The sequence below is a fragment of the Blennius ocellaris genome (assembly GCF_963422515.1).
Source record: "Blennius ocellaris genome assembly, chromosome: 11".
NCBI lineage: Eukaryota > Metazoa > Chordata > Actinopteri > Blenniiformes > Blenniidae > Blennius > Blennius ocellaris.
In genome coordinates, this window is record NC_137660.1 from 16,012,061 (window position 1) to 16,029,151 (window position 17,091).

At 44.8% G+C, this 17,091-nt stretch overlaps 2 protein-coding genes across 2 annotated transcripts; one reads left to right on the plus strand and one right to left on the minus strand.

The window, feature by feature from the left end:
- Positions 1-107: 107 nt before the first annotated feature.
- Positions 108-10,105, minus strand: prr5a (proline rich 5a (renal)). Its single transcript, XM_080505449.1, has 11 exons — positions 9,930-10,105; positions 8,560-8,693; positions 6,506-6,631; positions 6,331-6,411; positions 5,609-5,657; positions 5,407-5,464; positions 4,511-4,602; positions 4,268-4,408; positions 3,283-3,418; positions 2,915-3,193; positions 108-2,342 (listed from the first exon to the last, which is right to left on the minus strand). Exons 2-11 carry the CDS (start codon positions 8,691-8,693, stop codon positions 2,053-2,055), a joined length of 1,386 nt encoding a protein of 461 aa, XP_080361575.1. The 5' UTR covers positions 9,930-10,105; the 3' UTR covers positions 108-2,052.
- A 4,100-nt stretch (positions 10,106-14,205) lies between these two features.
- rad52 (RAD52 homolog, DNA repair protein) lies at positions 14,206-16,993 on the plus strand. The gene is given in 9 exon segments (XM_080505571.1): positions 14,206-14,269; positions 14,364-14,431; positions 14,585-14,703; positions 14,789-14,864; positions 14,953-15,179; positions 15,492-15,679; positions 16,477-16,655; positions 16,657-16,819; positions 16,913-16,993. Coding segments are annotated over 9 exon segments (1,128 nt in total). The 5' UTR covers positions 14,206-14,220; the 3' UTR covers positions 16,972-16,993.
- The last annotated feature ends 98 nt before the right edge of the window (positions 16,994-17,091 follow it).

A 17,091-nucleotide genomic window follows, 5' to 3' on the forward strand; every position in this document is an offset into this window, starting at 1 on the left:
CCATTTTTAAGCACAATTATTTTTTTAATTACTAAAAACGTGTTGTGTTTCTTCTGTTATAACGAGATAATTGTTTACTCAAACTTCATTATTCATATGTCTAAAGTATAGGGAATAGGAGTAATCCACTTCTATATCTATCATCAGGTATTGTCTAAGCAGGAGCGAGTTCACCAACGAGATATCTTTATAACATTTGGTGTAACAAAGTGCTCTGAAGAAAAAAATTATTATAGTAAATCAGCTCTGAGCTCTGATTACAGATGGTGATCTTCAAGATAATCATAAATGGGTCCCTCAAAATAAACACGTGCAGGGCTGTGAGCCACTGGAGCCAATACCCGCTCACTATGGGCAAGGCCTGGATACACCCTGGACATTTTTGCCAGTCCCATGACAGAGAGACAAGACAACCACGCATACTCACATTCACACCTAGGGGCAATTTATTGTCACCAGTTAACCTTACATGAACGTCTTTTGGACTGCGGGAGGAAGCTCACGCACACACGGGGGAGAACATGCAAACTCCACACAGAAAGGCCCGGCTGGTCATTTTAACCTACAACAATCCGAGAAACGATCACATGGTGACCAAACAAAAAATATATTATAGAAATACATGTAAATCATATAAATTAGTGTCTTTTTTTTAATTTTACTCAAATGTATTTATTTTTTTAATCTTTTTATTGGGCTAGTATAACAAATTAATACAAAGTACAACTCCATAGACATCATAGATTGTCAAAAAAGTAAAGTACAAAACGCTTGAGGTAAAACATCATTGAAAAAGATTCATTTTAAAAAGCCCTTATTAAAATTTAAATTCGTTTCAAAGGTAAATACTCACTTTACACTATCTAGCTGTCCTAAAAAAAAAACAAAACAAAACAATGATGCACTGAAATCTACAAGGTAGTGGTAGTGCAAAAATACAGTGTGTGAGACAACATTCAGTCGAAATTCTCATGTCTTTGTCAAATGTAAACAATAAACATTGTCGTATTCCTCAAAGTCCAGAGTTAATGCAGAAAAGCCGATGCTGTCACACTGATGTTTTGCCACAAGGAGGAAATTTTGCATTAAGACTCGACGAGTGAGAGACCGCGCAAATCCCAAGCAGCTCACGGCAGAGCGGAGGCAGAAAATAGAATCATACAGACACAAAACAAATGCAGCCTAAAAACACAATGCATCCCAAACAATTAGTTGTTTTTTTCATGTAAATGGTGTAAGAATTTGGTTTGCTGTGTGAAATCCTTATAATTTCCTTTTGAACCACAGTTGATGGATGTACGCTCCTGAGTGGCTTTTAAGTGACTATATTCTTATACTTTGTAAGTTATTTTACCGTCTTTAAATCACATAAAAAGAGCCAAACCAACGGCGTCTCTGTTTGTCTGAACTTCTGAGTCTCTCAGCCCTAAACACATACAATCCTGCTGAAGATATACGTCCTCTGGATTGGCTCGTCATATCAAAATGTTCATTTTCTGACGTTTCTTTGCACTGTTTTAATAATTAATACTGTTAATTAGACAAACGACACAAGCATCGCATGTATCCACACTTACAATGCCGTTGTTTCCAGCTGTGGAATGATACACATTTATGTATCTCTAAGTCTCAGTGGATGAGAATATTTATTATTCTTTGGATATAATGAAACTCAGAGAGTCAGAAGTGATTATATTATAACAAGAGGCTTTGGAGGTGACGTTTGTTTGTCGTAAAAATTCATCCGATTTGTTGACCATGATACAAAAGTAGGATACGAGCAGATGGACGTTTGTACGTTTGACACAGCTGCAGCCTTTTAAATTACCACTCGACGTTCTCTCCCAGATTTTTTTTACAGTAAGAATGAAAAAGTTCCACTCACTAGTGAAAGCACTTTGCTATGGAAACTCACTGTACCATAGTAAAAAAAAAAAAAAAAAAAAAGATAAAGATGATGGTACCCATATGTAATGAAATGTAAAATATAAGTGTTTGTCCTGTTTTCACCTAAAGCGTTACGGGACACACGGCAGGTGCGTCTCTAAAGTCTTACACAGTGCTCTGCCGGCTCTCGCGGCTCAGCCCCATTGCCTCCGACGAGTGAGGCGGGAAATCAATAAAGATCCCGTCCGAGTCCGAGTCGGCCGATTCCAGCACTTGTCCAATGATGGTCTCCGGGCTGGACGACTCGCTGGGCGGCGTGGACGACGTGCCCTTGCTGAGATCCACCATGGTTGTCGTGGCCTCGGTGCCGTGGAGAGCTCCCGAGGAGCGGAGCGGGAGGATGGAAGGAGACGACAGAGGCAAGTCCAGAGCTCCTGCTCCTCCCTGGACAATACCTACGGGAGAAAATAAAAGCGGCGACAATGTTAAATTCAAATAAAATATCATTTTTTTAATTGAATAGAATTACACTGCTTTTTTTTTTTTTTTTTTTTTTTACTTTGCGTTGTACGTTAACATATTTGCTGTTGTATTTCATATGGAATCATGTTTCATGCATACATCTATATCAAAGTGTCTCAATAACAAAAAAAAAACCCAATACAATACATAAAATACATGAAATAAAACTTTAAAAAAAGGCTTATTCTGCTGCAAGTAAGGACACATGTTAATTTATGTCATGTTTTTTACTTCTTAAAAATAAGAGCAATAAACTACCAGTTTACCCCGATCGCTAAAGATCCCACGTGAGGACCTACGTGGGAATACGATGGCTGAAACTTCATAAGCATTCAGTAAAATCATGTATTATGCGTATAATAATAAGCAGTATTATGCGATATCATCTGTTAAGGCTAAATATCCAAAAGAAGGTGAGTAAAAAAAAAAAGTGCACATTTAAAAAACCACAATAAACAACAGCACCTGCTAGGAACTAACGTAAGAGTGTGTTCCGGTGGCGTACCGTTGAACTGCGAGCCCACGCAGAGCCTGTTGGAGGAGGAGGCGGACAGCTGGGGTCCTGAGGCCAGGTCGCCGAAAGCTAGTCCTGGCTCCTCCAGGCACGAGATGATCTCGCAGGCCGAGTGGCGCCGTATCCCTCCGCTGCCCACCGAGCCGGCGTCCGGGTCGTACTCGGCCACCGGGGTCAGCAGCAGAGGGATGTTGTAGCTTTTGGAGCGTACCACGGGGTTTTTGGACTGCTGCTCCCCGGACTTGGGCCAGCCCCACGGGAGACGCTTCTCTGGAAGACGAGAGCGACGGCTCGGTCAGTTCACGTCACTCCTAATAAAAATAAAACAAACAAGCACTGTTTTCGTGTTCCCGCCTCACCGAGAACGCAGCAGTGGGCCTCGTCGTCGTCCCCGGAGCAGAGTCCATGGGTTCCGAGGTAAGGCGAGACCACCTTCTGGACCAGCGACTCCAACCTCAGGTATTCCTCGTTCACCCCCCGGGACTCGTGGACCCCCTGGAGAACAGGACAAGACGTGAGCGGCGTCCATTCGATGCCATGGATGGATGAGTCCACACGACTTCCACTTCGCGTTAAACTCGAATCCAGTCCAAAAAATAACTGACGGGATTTGATAATCAAGAATCAATAATTTAAGTCAAATATTTGATGAATGCAAAAAAAAAAAAAAAGCAGTAAAATTTAACAATACTTGTGCTTCTCTCCGTGTTTGCCCTGTACAAACAGCTGTACATCTAAAACAGATCTACAATATGGATTCATGGACCAATAATAATAATAAAAAAAGGAACACATCAATAAAATATCTGTCGCAGCTTTGAATTTGAAATGTGTGCACTGGTTAGAAGTTAAAAAAAATGAAACAGGCACAAAATAAAGTCAGAATGGTGAATCGATACAGACCCTCTGTTAATTAAACTCACTTCATTGGTTTGACGTTCTTGATTCCCTGTTTTATTGTCAATAATGTGAGCGATAATATATTTCTATTAGGGTTTAAGAATTTCACTCGTTCATAATGACCCACTGTTACCAAGCTATTTGAGACGCTGAGAGAAAATAATTTACCCTTTAATGTGACACAAGTCAACATTAATCACAAACTGGAATCGCTCTTAAAAAAAGAAAACAGTGCTGTGGATATGAATTATAAGCGGAATTGATCCAAGCATGGTTTGATTGGTTTCCTCCTTAGTGAACACAACAAAGCACCAGTAACAAACTGGACATTATGTGCACAACACCAGGCGCTTTATCTTTACACACCTGGGAAGCAGACTGAACCTATCACGTGCAAATAGCACTAAAAAAAAAAAAAAAAAAAACGCCGATCTGCAGGCGTACCTGCAGGATGAGCAGCATCTGTGTGACGGAGGGAGGCACGCGGGCTCGCGGTCGAGACAGGGCGTCCTCCAGCTTCACGCTCAGGACGATGGTGTTCCTGAAGTGCAGCAGGGCCAGCTGCCGGACCGACGGCTCCTTACCCTGCAGCACACGGAGGGTCACAGGGGGCAAACGGCGGTTGAGGTCGTTGACCCCCCCCCCCCCCACACACACACACACACATCGGACAGCAAAGCAAACTACCTGAACCGGGTGGAAGATGGCCTGCAGCATGGAGAGGACGTCACAGAAAAAGAAGTCCCAGGTTTCTGCCAGAGAGTCGAGCAGCTTCTGGCCTGCACGCGTCACGCAGAAATGAAAAAAAGAAAAACAACTTGATTTCAATTTTATTTAGTGACACTTGGAGGAGCGGTTAGTGTTTTGACCTCTCTCTCTTGCCCGGCCTATAACTCAAACTGTCCGTCAGTAAAACGTTGAGCCTTATATTGCTCCCAATACGAGGTTGAGCGCCTTGCATGGCAGCTACGATCATTATTGTGTGAAGTAGTGGAAGATAAGATAAGATGAGATAAGATAAGCCTTTATTGATCTCACAATGGAGAAATGTACTTGTTGCATTCTGCTTTTAAGGACACTCATGAGTAGGAAAGACAAGAAATGTGCAAACAGTTAGGTAAGAATAGAGGTATCTTATATACAATGACTATCAAGAACCCTAAGGACCAAAAATATTTACAGTAAGAGTAATAATAAGTAGATTAAAAAAATAGGACTAAAAAATAAGATAAAAATCACAAACTATAATAAAGTATAATAAGTTCTAAGGGGAGCAAAATATACAGTATGATGAAATACAAGGAAAATAAACTATGATGTATAAATGTATGATGAATAAAGTACAATAAACATACTATAGTAAAAAATAATACCAGTGTTGGCAGTGCAGGTTCAGTCCTAACAAGTGGTCAATTAAGTGACGTAGATAAAGTGACTTGGATAAAGTGGCACGGATAAAGTGTCATAGATGCAGGGGTTATTGCACATACTGTTGCATGTTACTTTACAGTCTTGTTGTAAGTGAAATCCATCGACCTTTTGTCAAAACAAATTTCGACACCACATATTATTTCGGGTCGCACCTTCATAGAATCTGATTTTGTCCCGGAGGATGACCATCCCTTTTGTCAGCAGCTGGTTCTGTGAATAGAAGTCAATAAACACGAAGATCAGAGTCGCTGCTTCTCCCCCGCGGAGCTGATCCGCAGTAAATATCCTGCCTCAACACCGGCAGAGAGCTTCGCGTATTCAAATTAATATAGAGAAGAGTCGAGTGTGACTCACCTGAAGGTATTCGGTGAAAAAGGAACCCAGCTCGGTCTTTAACAGGTGCCTAAGAAAACAAGTGTGTATTATTAATTCAAAATGAACTGTAATGAAGGACGTGTAACGTTTACAAACTGGAGTTAATGACTGGATTGAATGTAAATGCACGTGTTTTTTAAATTTGTATCTCACTGGTATATTTCACACAAAGGTGGACGGCCTCTTTAATGAAATCAGAGTGAGATATAAAGGTTTCTGTGTCAGACGACACACGGGACGCAGTTTTTTAAAAAAGCGCCACAGTTTCACGAGGTGTACGACGAAGGAGAAACAAGCAGCGAATCCCACCAGACGTGAGCCGCGGCCGCTGTTTACTCGGCTTAACTTATCCACTTGCATTCCTCACTCATTGGAGCCAAATCAACCTTCTTTTTTTTCTGGTATCATTGAGGAAGTGTGTGTCTTCACTTGTACGCGACAATATGTTTACCGAGCTCTCACAGAGGCAGATAGAAGTAAAGGGGCCTGGTTTAGGAAGATAATGAGATATCTGGCATGACCACATGACTCCCCCGGTGCCTGGAGTCAGAACACTACGCACACAAACAAAGTCATTCACGGGGATAAACATGCAGCGTACACAGGGCCGGGCGGGTAATGATACCGCTTATAAACCCAAAAATGACGTCGACGGGGCTCAAATAAGTTTTGTTTTGCGCGTGCGGCCGTTTTGAACTCACCGTACACCTTCATTCAGGACGTACAGTTCGTTGTCAGCCAGGCCCTTCTTCTGGAAGACTGCTATGACGGCGTTGTGGATGCTGAGGCGTTAAAAACAAACACGCCACGTCCCCAGTTACAGATAAATACTGCACGTCTCTGCAATTTTTTATTTTTTTTTTGGGGGGGGCGTACCTGTTCCAGGTGGCGTTGGCCCCCGCCCTCTTCTGCTTCTCCCCTCTGTCCTCCGGTGAACCTTTCTCGCTCTTTCCCAGCTCGCTGAGGCTCGGAGAGCTCATCAACTTCAGCCGGTGCAGAGTCCTCATGAGGTGGATATTGAGAGAGAGAGAGAGAGAGAGAGAAAGAGAGAGAGAGACGCACTAAGTAATGGACGGCAGCGAAAGAAGGTCAGGCGATGAGCTTGGCCCGTACAGGAGGAGGGGGGGAATAGGAAGCGTGTATAGCTGGAGGGGAGAGGAGAACGTGAGTCTGGGAGAGAGCGAGTATGCAGAGGACAGAGAGAGAGAGAGAGAGAGAGAGAAAAGAAAAGCACAATGACAATACAAAGAGCGGCTGGTGACAGAGGAGGAGAGAAGTAGGACAGAGTGATGCATGGTGAGACGGAGCCGGCACATTAAGAGCAGGATGGGTGGAGCCGGGCCAAGAGGTGGGCTCCAAGTGTCGCTGCGCCGCCTTGAGGTCTCAGAAAGGCAGAAAACAATAGGCGACGCACCGATTGGGGGGGGGGGGCATTCCTCCTCCTCCTCCTCGGCCCCCGTAGCCACAATACAACTATTGATGCAAACAAATATTCATGCGGGAGCACAGATGCCAGAAGAGCTGCATGGTAAAGCAGCACTTTGTTGAGCTTGTGACTGTACGACGACGAGGAGGTGGAGGAAGTGGAGGAGGAAGTCGTCCAGCTTATTAACAACAACAGAAACACTGATAGGAAGCAGAGACACAGTCCAGAAAAATGAGGAAGGTTTTCCTGCTCTCCTACAGCTGGCCATGACCAGTGTGTTTAAAAAAAACCCCAAAAAGGACAATTGTGTGTGACACAACAATTTCACCAAAACCGCATCTTTATGCTAAAATGGGCCGATTTGTTTGTTGTTTTTTTGTGCAGTGAGACAGTTCACCTCTGATTAGAGCAAAACAGCCCACATTGCTCCGTCCCAACAGGTGAAATAAATCTGCTTGTTAAAATGACGACAAAATCTGATGAATGAAATCCAAGTAACTATAAGAAGAAGAAAAAAAAAGATTAGGACAATCTTAAATATTGACTTCGATGGCGACTGATATGTCGAGAGATCTAAAAAAGTCTTCTCCCGTGTGAACAGATGTAAACTTTTGCATAAAACATAAAGTACATGGTTTCCATGGAAACAGCGAGCCAGACTTCAGGCTGCGACATGAACCCTGTTTTTATATATGGTATTATTCAACATTTGTTTACGTTTAGAAAAAAAAACTATTGAGCGTTTACTTGAATGGATAATGGTAAACTGATAAAGTGATTACTTTAAACAGCAAATATGAGCTCTTATTTATGATTATCCTATACGGTGACAATGACACATGATTGTTTCCTCTCTGAAGCCACTTACTATTGCTTGGTACTAAAACCTCTTATTTGCTAACTCATCAGAAATCTGTCTTTTATGTTTCCCCCTCTAAAAGGGCCATTACCAAAATAGATTGTCTTGAGTTCTGATTTATTTCAGGTGCAAATGTTTCACCACATATTTGCTGTTTTAGATAGGTTGTTCCACAATCCGATAATAATATTTGATGTTGTTGTTTTGAAATTTTGGAGGGGGGGGGGACTGGCTCTCTGGATATGAGAGGATGACTTCACACCCACGCTGTCCTGAAACTCAACGCTGACAGAACGGCAAGTAAACACCAGACCACCCCCCCCCCCCCCCCCCAACTCCCACGTGCACGCAGACAAACACAGAAAAACATGGAGAGCAAGAGTAGATGAGACGTGCACACAGGAGGAAATGAGCCAATCAAAGTTCCCATTATCATCATCATCATCATCATCATCAGCAGCAGCAGCAGCAGCAGGCCAGCGTGAGCTGCAGGCAGAGCTCAGCGAGTTAATGAAATCTTCTGGGACCAGACATGGTCTCCCTTTTCCTTTTTTGTTGTTGTGTGAATGCTAATGAATATTTCATGGTCTTTTCCCCAGGATGCTGTATGTATGTAAAACGTTAATCCCAGGAAGTGGAGCTCACCTCCTGATTGGATGCTCACTGCTGCCGCCGTCCATGTCGGGGCTCGGCGGGGGGGCCGAGAAGGTGCTGAAGTTGAGGGACAGGGGTCGGGGGGAGGGCCGGGAGGCGTGCCTCCGCCGGAGTCCATCAAGCATCTGAGAGGAGGGAGGGAAAGATGAGGAGAGTGAGGTTGGAGTAAAAGGTTGGAGCAGGGAGAGGGAAGACGAACAGAGCCTGTGGGAGTGATTAGAAGTGAATCAGGTGTGAGACATCGATGAGAAATGTCTGGTGCTGACACATGGATGATCCTCCTCCAGCATTTAATCTGAGACAACGACTGCATGAAGAAAATAAAAACAACAACAACATTAAAGCAATCAAACGAACAGATATAACAAATAAAAAAAAAGGGAATTGGCAGTCAGAGGGGGAACCGGTGAGATTAAAATACTTTCAGTTTCTCCATTCTGACTGTTATTTCAACATTATGGAAGGCGCTTGTGCAATCACAGCTCCCCCACACGTGACGTCACAAGGGGAGGGGAATAATAGAAAAGCAGAAATGCATGTGTGTACATGCACGGGTGAGAGGAGTGTGTGTTTACTGGTAGTTACTGTTCCAGTGCATTTGGGTGTCTCCACCCTTTAGAAACCTACTGTACATAGTAAAGCACCATCCCCTGGTCGGAGGGGGGAACAACAGTCTGGCGTGTCACTCTTCAGACAAAGACTCAACCACACAAACCTTCTTCACTGCCATCCTACATACAAGTGATGAAAAAGCGGCTGGGTCGTGTATCTCTTTTTTAAAATTTTGTTTAAATTTTTTCTTTTGGGGTGGGGGAGAATTTGCTTGCGGTTTCACGAGATCTCGCCCCAGTCAGACTCAGACTACAACACTTCGTCTCCACGAAATGCCATGCCACGCCAGTCTGGGCATTTCTGCTTTTGTTCACCCCTCCTCCTCCTCGTCTTTAGCAGGGCGACTACAGGCAGATCGATGGCACTTTTAATTTATTAGCAACCGCTGGTTATTTATTTATTTTCTTTTTTTCCGGCCCCTGTGTCTTTTTATTCTCACTCGACAATAAAACATTGAAATGGGCCATCAACAGTCCACGTTGATCCCTACAGGGAGGAATGTACAGTCAGCCGTGCGGACGTGGAGCTTTTCTATTTATTTATACCTGTGTGGACGACAGGAGGAGGCAAAGTGCAGCGCAGAAAAAAACAAAAAAAACAAACACTCCGCCTCGTAAACACGCGCCGATCGGCAGAGACGCCACATTTCGGTCCACCTATGGATGGAAAACTGTACCATAATGGCCACAAAGTTACCGTATGTCATGCGTCCCCCCCTCTCCCCCCCCCACCCGCCCACCGTAGCTCACCGTTCCTGCTCCTGTCGTGTCGCTCCCTGTCGGGATGAATCTGTCACCGAGTGTTTACTGTCCGGGGCCGGGCTCATGGGCGGCTGCCGCCTCTACTGCTCCTCCGCCGCCGGTGTGCGCTCCCTCACGGCCATCGGGATGCAGGCGGATGGAGGGTCCGACCTGCGGTGCGGAGAAAACAGAGAGGAAGGAGGGTGGAAGGGAAGGGAGGAGGAGGGCGGGGGGGAGGAGGGGGGGGTACGAGACTCATTCATGAGGCATGAACCGCCGCTCTGCTCCGCTCCGCTCGCTCCCGCTTGCTCGCCCCCGCTTTGTTTTGACGAGATGCAAAAAAGCGAACCGGCGCGGCCACGAGCGTCGCGTGGGCGCGCATTGTGGTTATGGCTGTATGCAAAAAAAAAAAATAGGGAGGTGGGGATGAGGGGGGTGGGGGGGTCTGTGGGATTCTGGAATAAATACATAAATACATATAAGTGCAAGACTGTTGTTATTAGTGTAGTAAACTCGCTTCAGTGTAATGCTGCAGTGCAATACAGGTGTGTGTGTGTGTGTGTGTGTGTGTGTGTGTGTGTGTGTGTGTGTGTGTGTGTGTGTGTGTGTGTGTGTGTGTGTGTGTGTGCGTGCGTGTGTGTGTGTGTGTGTCACGTTAAACTCCAGAGGGTGTATATAAACAGAGGCGGTAGTAAACACAGCATCCAGATCTGACCCCAATCTATGCAGTCTAACACACTGGGTGTTTCACCATCTGTCAGTTGCGTGCAAGGTTGTTTTTGTGTGCGTGCGTGTGTGTGAGTGTGTGGGTGTGTGCAGATAATCCCCTATTTCATGTTGATGTAAATAAATAAGCGTAGTTGGGAAACGTTACCTCTGCAAAGAGTTGAAATCAACAGTTTAATTTGAATATTTACAGCTGTGCAGTAAATGTCATTTACTCCCAAATTGGTGTGTGTGTGTGTGTGTGTGTGTGTGTGTGTGTGTGTGAGTGTGTGTGTGTGTGTGTGTGTGTGTGTTATTTTATTTATTTATTTTTCCCTGGTGCACAAATGAATACCAAATCATGGCACGCATGTTGTGACAGTTAATCTGTTCATGCAGTAAAAGGCTCTTACTGGATCAAAGAGTCCCACTTTAACACAGTGTTAAGCTCAGAGAGTTTATTTCACTCCAGATTCAGACTGGGAAATGTCTATTTGCAGTGGTGGTGAGTGCAAAGCTAATCGCACAATGTATTTAACGCGAACAAAGAACTGAGAAATCTACATTTTAAACAATAAATCAATTTCCATATGGGGCTTGATTTTTTATCATAAAATGTTAAAATCATGATATTGAGCTCGAGGATATGTGCTGTTATTTACATGCCTTGAAGGCTATAATATAGTAATTATTGTATTTTTTTGTTGTTGTTGTTTTTGTTGTTGTTTTTTTTTTATCAAACGAGTGCAAATACTGAGATAAACAACCAGGCATGCCCTGACATTTGCTCCCCAAGGCCCGCCAAATTATTTAACAACTAATATATTTTATAATAGAAAGTTGTAATACAGTTGAAATACGGACCATGGACTCTGAACTATTCATATATTTTTACTATTTGTATCTATTTATTTTGCTACAAATCCCAAAAGAAAATCTTCAGGATTTTGCAACATAATTGTTTCACAACCTCAACAAATGTAAAGCTTTATATCTTTATACATTATCAGCGAAGAATATAACATACTATTTTGAGTCTTTTTTTGTAAAGACCTTTGGGAAATTTGCGTGATCTCCGATTGCACTGCGCAAACAAGAGCAATCAGATTTCTGACATCAGCCAAAGGTTGACTGGGACGCAGAAAAAAAAAAAAAGTTTCTGGATAAACTCCAAAATTTAATGGAATTTTCCATGACCTCGTTATTTATCTGTGGTGAAACGTTCAATAAAGACTAAGAGTAGTTTAGAAGTAATCTTGCTAGCAGACAGACAGACAGACAAAAAAATACACCGATGATTTTATTACGTCATTGGCGGACGTCATAATAGATAGTGATTTGCACATAGGTCATGTGCAGATGAGTATCCATTTGCGTAGTGCAATCGTCACGTGATGTTTACTTCAGGACCGCCTCGAGAATTACAACGTCCGAACTTCTGCGACGACGTTAATTAATTATTTTTTGTGTGTTTTACAAAAATCCAGATTCAATAAAAAAGAAAGTACGAAGTAAAGTTATAGAAACATACCGAATTATTCTAAAATCGTCCGTGTCAACTAAGGTGTGGTTTTCAACGCATGAGATTGACTTAATTTTTCCCGATGACCCCGAATGCAGCACAAGCTCCTCCTTCCGGTTGTCGAAGCGGGAAGTTCAGATACCAGCTTCTGTCATTATTACGTAAATGTAGCAAATATTCACGTTTTTAGCAAACGCGAACGTAATTTCTGGACATTGTAAGTCGGTGAGTGTTTCTCCCGTTGTTTGGCTGTTTTATGTGTCGACGTCCAGGCCGGGTTCGGTGTGACGGCGGCGAGCGGCCGGTCGGTCCTGCTGCTCCACCTTCACCATTCATCATGACTCACGTCTTGCCTTTGATTCAGCCTCAAATACCGGACTTACCGGAGGCTTAGACGGGCAAGTCATTCTTTTTAAGGAGTATTGACTCCCATCGCCTTTTTTTTTGGTTTGTTTACGTCAGTGACTTCAGTGCAGCCATGTCCGGTGAACAGAGCAGCTCTGAGTCCAGGAGCTTCGGACAGGTACGGTCCAGACCACACGCTGATCCATTTCACTGGAATACACCCCGATCCCCAGAAACAAAAAGGTCATCTAAGTGGGAAATCCACAACAGAATGCATGAAATGTTGTCTTGAAACCTAACCAGTAGCATAAAAGTCACAAATATCACGGTGGCCCTGAAGCGCAAACCACAACAACAAATCACTAAACACAGCAACAAATTGAAAAACACAACTGCAAATTAAAAAACACAACAACAAATTGAAAAACACAACAACAAATTGAAAGAACACAGCTGCAAATTGAAAAACACAACAAATTGAAAAACACAACAACAAATTGAAAAAACACAACTGCAAATTGAAAAACACAACAACAAATTGAAAAACACAGCTGAAAATTGAAAAAACACAACTGCAAATCATTAAACACAACAACAAATTGGAAAAACACAACAACAAATTGGAAAAACATAACAGCAAATTGAAAAACAACAGCAAATTGAAAAACAGCAAATTGAAAAACAACAACAAATTGAAAAACAACAGAAAATTGAAAAACACAACAGCAAATCATTAAACACAACAACAAATTGGAAAAACACAACAGCAAATCATTAAACACAACAACAAATTGAAAAACACAACAGCAAATTGAAAAACAACAGCAAATTGAAAAACTCAACAGCAAATTGAAAAACAACAGCAAATTGAAAAACACAACACAAATGAAAAAACACAACAGCAAATTGAAAAACACAACACAAATGAAAAAACTCAACAACAAATTGAAAAACAACACAAATGAAAAAACACAACACAAATTGAAAAACACAAGGACAGTAACTTTAATGGAAGAGCAGCAGGCTCAGGATCTCTCTGATTGGACGACGGTGCAGTTCAGCCTTTGAACCGGAAGTTATTCTGCCTGGAGCACGAATTTCAAAACATGGAAAAGTTTGGCGACTCCTCGACCAACTCTTTCCTGCAGCTTGGACAAAACCTTGTTCCTCCTTTCCTTCCTGGCATTTTCTCCTTTCCAAACTAAATGCAGCCACAAGCCAAATGACCTCCGGTTCATAAAGCGGTACTGTCCCATGGTCGTTGGCAGAATGGGTAGAAGAGTGTAAAGATGAGTGTTGAGCGGCTGAAGATGTGTGTTGACAGTGCACCTACACAGCGGAGGAGTACCAGGCGGTCCACAACGCTCTGCGGCAGAGGCTGGGCCCAGAGTTCATCAGTACCAGGGTCGCCGGAGGAGGACAAAAGGCAAGTCTTTGTTTTTCACAATGCAGATATCAAACACCAAAAAAAACTGAGCTTGTTTGTTTGTCCTTATCTCACAGCGTCTCTGTGCAGAATGGGCTTAAAGAAACATTTATAGCAGCATCTTGACTTGTAACCTATAAGACCCCGATCGCCGGGTGTAAAGATGTTGTTGTGGCGTCATAAGTCACGTTTACATTTGTTTATCACTGAGCTGCGACTCCACTGTCGGCCGTTGTTGTTCCCTCTGGTTGCATCAGGTGTGTTACGTTGAGGGGCATCGCGTCATCGGCCTGGCCAATGAGATGTTTGGATACAACGGATGGTCTCACTCCATTTCCCAGCAGAACGTCGGTACGACTCCCTTCACTCTGCAGCGTCAACGTGCGTGCGTGCGTGTGTGTAACGTCACATTCAAACTAATGAGTTCGGCGTTTTGCGTTTCCAGACTTTGTCGACCTCGTCAACGGGAGGTTTTACGTGGGAGTCAGTGCCTTCATCAAAGTTCAGCTGAAGGTCAGATTGACGAACGGTGTCATGACACGATGTCACTTTTATCCGTGTTGCATTCATTCCTCTGCTCCTCCCAGTTCAGTGGTTGAATCGCAACGTTTAACTTCCACTGTGTGGGGAAAAAGCAATGCGACTCTTTCGTTGGTCGTCCTGCAGGACGGGGCGTTTCACGAAGACGTCGGCTACGGGGTCAGCGAGGGCCTGAAGTCGAAAGCCCTGTCCCTGGAGAAGGCCAGGAAAGAAGCCGTCACTGACGGCATGAAGAGAGCTCTCAAGTAACTGCCTTTCATTTGTTTATTCTTATTAATTCTGGGAACCCCCCCCCAAATTTGGAAGTTGAAATGTTGTGGGTCTCTCCAGATGTTTCGGTAATGCTCTTGGAAACTGCATCTTGGATAAGGAATACCTGCAGGCCATTAACAAGATCCCCAAACAGGTCCGAAAGAGCTGTGAACTTTCTCTTTGTATCGGCGCCATGCGATGAGTCTAATCTCGCTCCTTGTTCCCCCCTCCCCCACAAAAAGCCTCCTCCCCCGCTGGACCCGGCCCAGACGAAGCGCCGCGAGGGCGAGCCGTCGGTGGAGAAGGCTCGCTTCTGCAGCCTCGTCCAGGACGGGCGAGGAGTCGCCGTCGCCGCGGCGACAGCGGGTCCCGCCAGGAGGCCACTGGAGCCCCTCGTCGCCAAGCAGCACCGGGACGGCCCCGAAGTTCACACTCCTCACGCCGCCCCTCCCCCACCCGTCGGCTCCGGGTAAAAACAAAAAACAACAAAAAAAAACAACCCGCCTCGAATAGTCAGGTTCAGCGTGGCCCCCCCCCCCAAAAAAAGACGTTTGAAGTTGATCAGTGCGTGTTGCAACGAGGCAGGTGTCAAATTACAAGTAGGAGAGGGCCTGTAATGTGAAATGGAACCTTTGGAGTAAAAAACCCGTCCAGGCACAGGGAAGAACACGCGAACTGGCCTCCGGGAGACCTGGAAGTGATCCCAGGTCCCCTTGTGGTCATGTGATGGTACTGAACCATTACTCCCTCCCTTCTTTTTTTTTTGCCCCCCCCTCTCAAGATCCATTGCAGATGAAGCCCACACTGACCCCAAACAGCTGAGGAAACTCCGACAGCAGCAGCTCCAGCAAAAGTTCCGGAGAGAGATGGAGGCCAAGAAGCTGCAGCAGCAACCGAAGCCCTGGAAGTCTGAGGAAGAGGAGGAGGAGGAGGAAGAGGAGGCCGCCACAGGACCGCAATCCAACAGGCGTAAAAGTTCCACACGTTTCAGAGATGTTCTATTTAAAGATGACTCAGAGCTTATTTATTTTCTATGTTTACAACACTGGATATTTGAGTTTAAAAAAAAAAAAATTCTCCACAGGGTCTGTAAAGCTTCAGCTTTAAAATATTACTTTGAACGTATCAGCTTTTTAGCTACTAGAGTTTGGCTACTAGAGTTTAGCTAATAGTTTGGCTACTAGAGCTTGGCTACTAGAGCTTGGCTACTAGAGCTTGGCTACTAGAGTTTGGCTACTAGAGTTTAGCTACTAGTTTGGCTACTCGAGTTTGGCTACTCGAGTTTGGCTACTCGAGTTTGGCTACTAGAGTTTGGCTACTAGAGTTTGGCTACTCGAGTTTGGCTACTCGAGTTTGGCTACTCGAGTTTGGCTACTCGAGTTTGGCTACTAGAGCTTGGCTACTAGAGCTTGGCTACTAGAGTTTGGCTACTAGAGTTTAGCTACTAGTTTGGCTACTAGAGTTTGGCTACTCGAGTTTGGCTACTCGAGTTTGGCTACTCGAGTTTGGCTACTCGAGTTTGGCTACTAGAGTTTGGCTACTCGAGTTTGGCTACTCGAGTTTGGCTACTAGAGCTTGGCTACTAGAGCTTGGCTACTAGAGCTTGGCTACTAGAGCTTGGCTACTAGAGTTTGGCTACTAGAGCTTGGCTACTAGTTTAGCTACTAGTTTGGCTACTAGTTTAGCTACTAGAGTTTGGCTACTAGTTTAGCTACTAGTGTTTGGCTACTAGAGTTTGGAGATGATGTGAGTCGTCGTCCCCTCAGGTCAGGACGCCGTGTCTCTGCTCGGCGGCGGGAAGAATCCCAGCGGCAAGGATCCAGCAGAGACCCCCGGCCCCCACCTCGGTGCCCCGCGTCCTCCCTGTGTAGACGACCCCGAGCTGTGGGACTTCACCCTGGACGGGCTGGAGGACGTAGACGCCCCCCCCGGGCGGCGCTCCGCTCAGAGGGCCCAGGCCCAGTCCGCCCAGGAACCACCAGATGCAGACGCGCAGCAAGACCCCACAGAGGGGCCCCGGCAGGCCGGGGGAAGCCCCGCCCTCCCACGGAGCACCCCAGCAGCCTCAGTGCAGACCTCAACACCAGAACCAGGGTCTTGGCCGACCAGGTGGGCGGAGCCAGTGATGGGGGGTGGGGGGGGCGTTCAGGCCGGGTCCCCGACATATTGTAGTAAAAAAAAAATTTTCTCTCCCTCCTGCAGAAAGGTTGAGCCCATACAGACAAGGACAGCACATGAAGAAACGCAGACTGGACACCTGACCGCAGTACTCAGGAAGGGGGGGTTACTTTGGCTTTTATTTATTTCAGTGTGAGTCAAGGTTCATGTTCTGTTGGTTTGTTGCCGTTTTCTGATTTTGTAAAAAAAAAATAAAGACATAA

Excerpts from the sequence above, each read along its gene's own strand:
- prr5a (XM_080505449.1), bottom strand. The coding sequence starts at position 8,693 with ATGCTTGATGGACTCCGGCGGAGGCACGCCTCCCGGCCCTCCCCCCGA. Across the intron at positions 6,412-6,505 it reads GCCAACGCCACCTGGAACAG|CATCCACAACGCCGTCATAG; the intron begins GTACGCCCCCCC and ends TTAACGCCTCAG. Across the intron at positions 3,194-3,282 it reads GGCCCACTGCTGCGTTCTCG|AGAAGCGTCTCCCGTGGGGC; the intron begins GTGAGGCGGGAA and ends CTCGTCTTCCAG.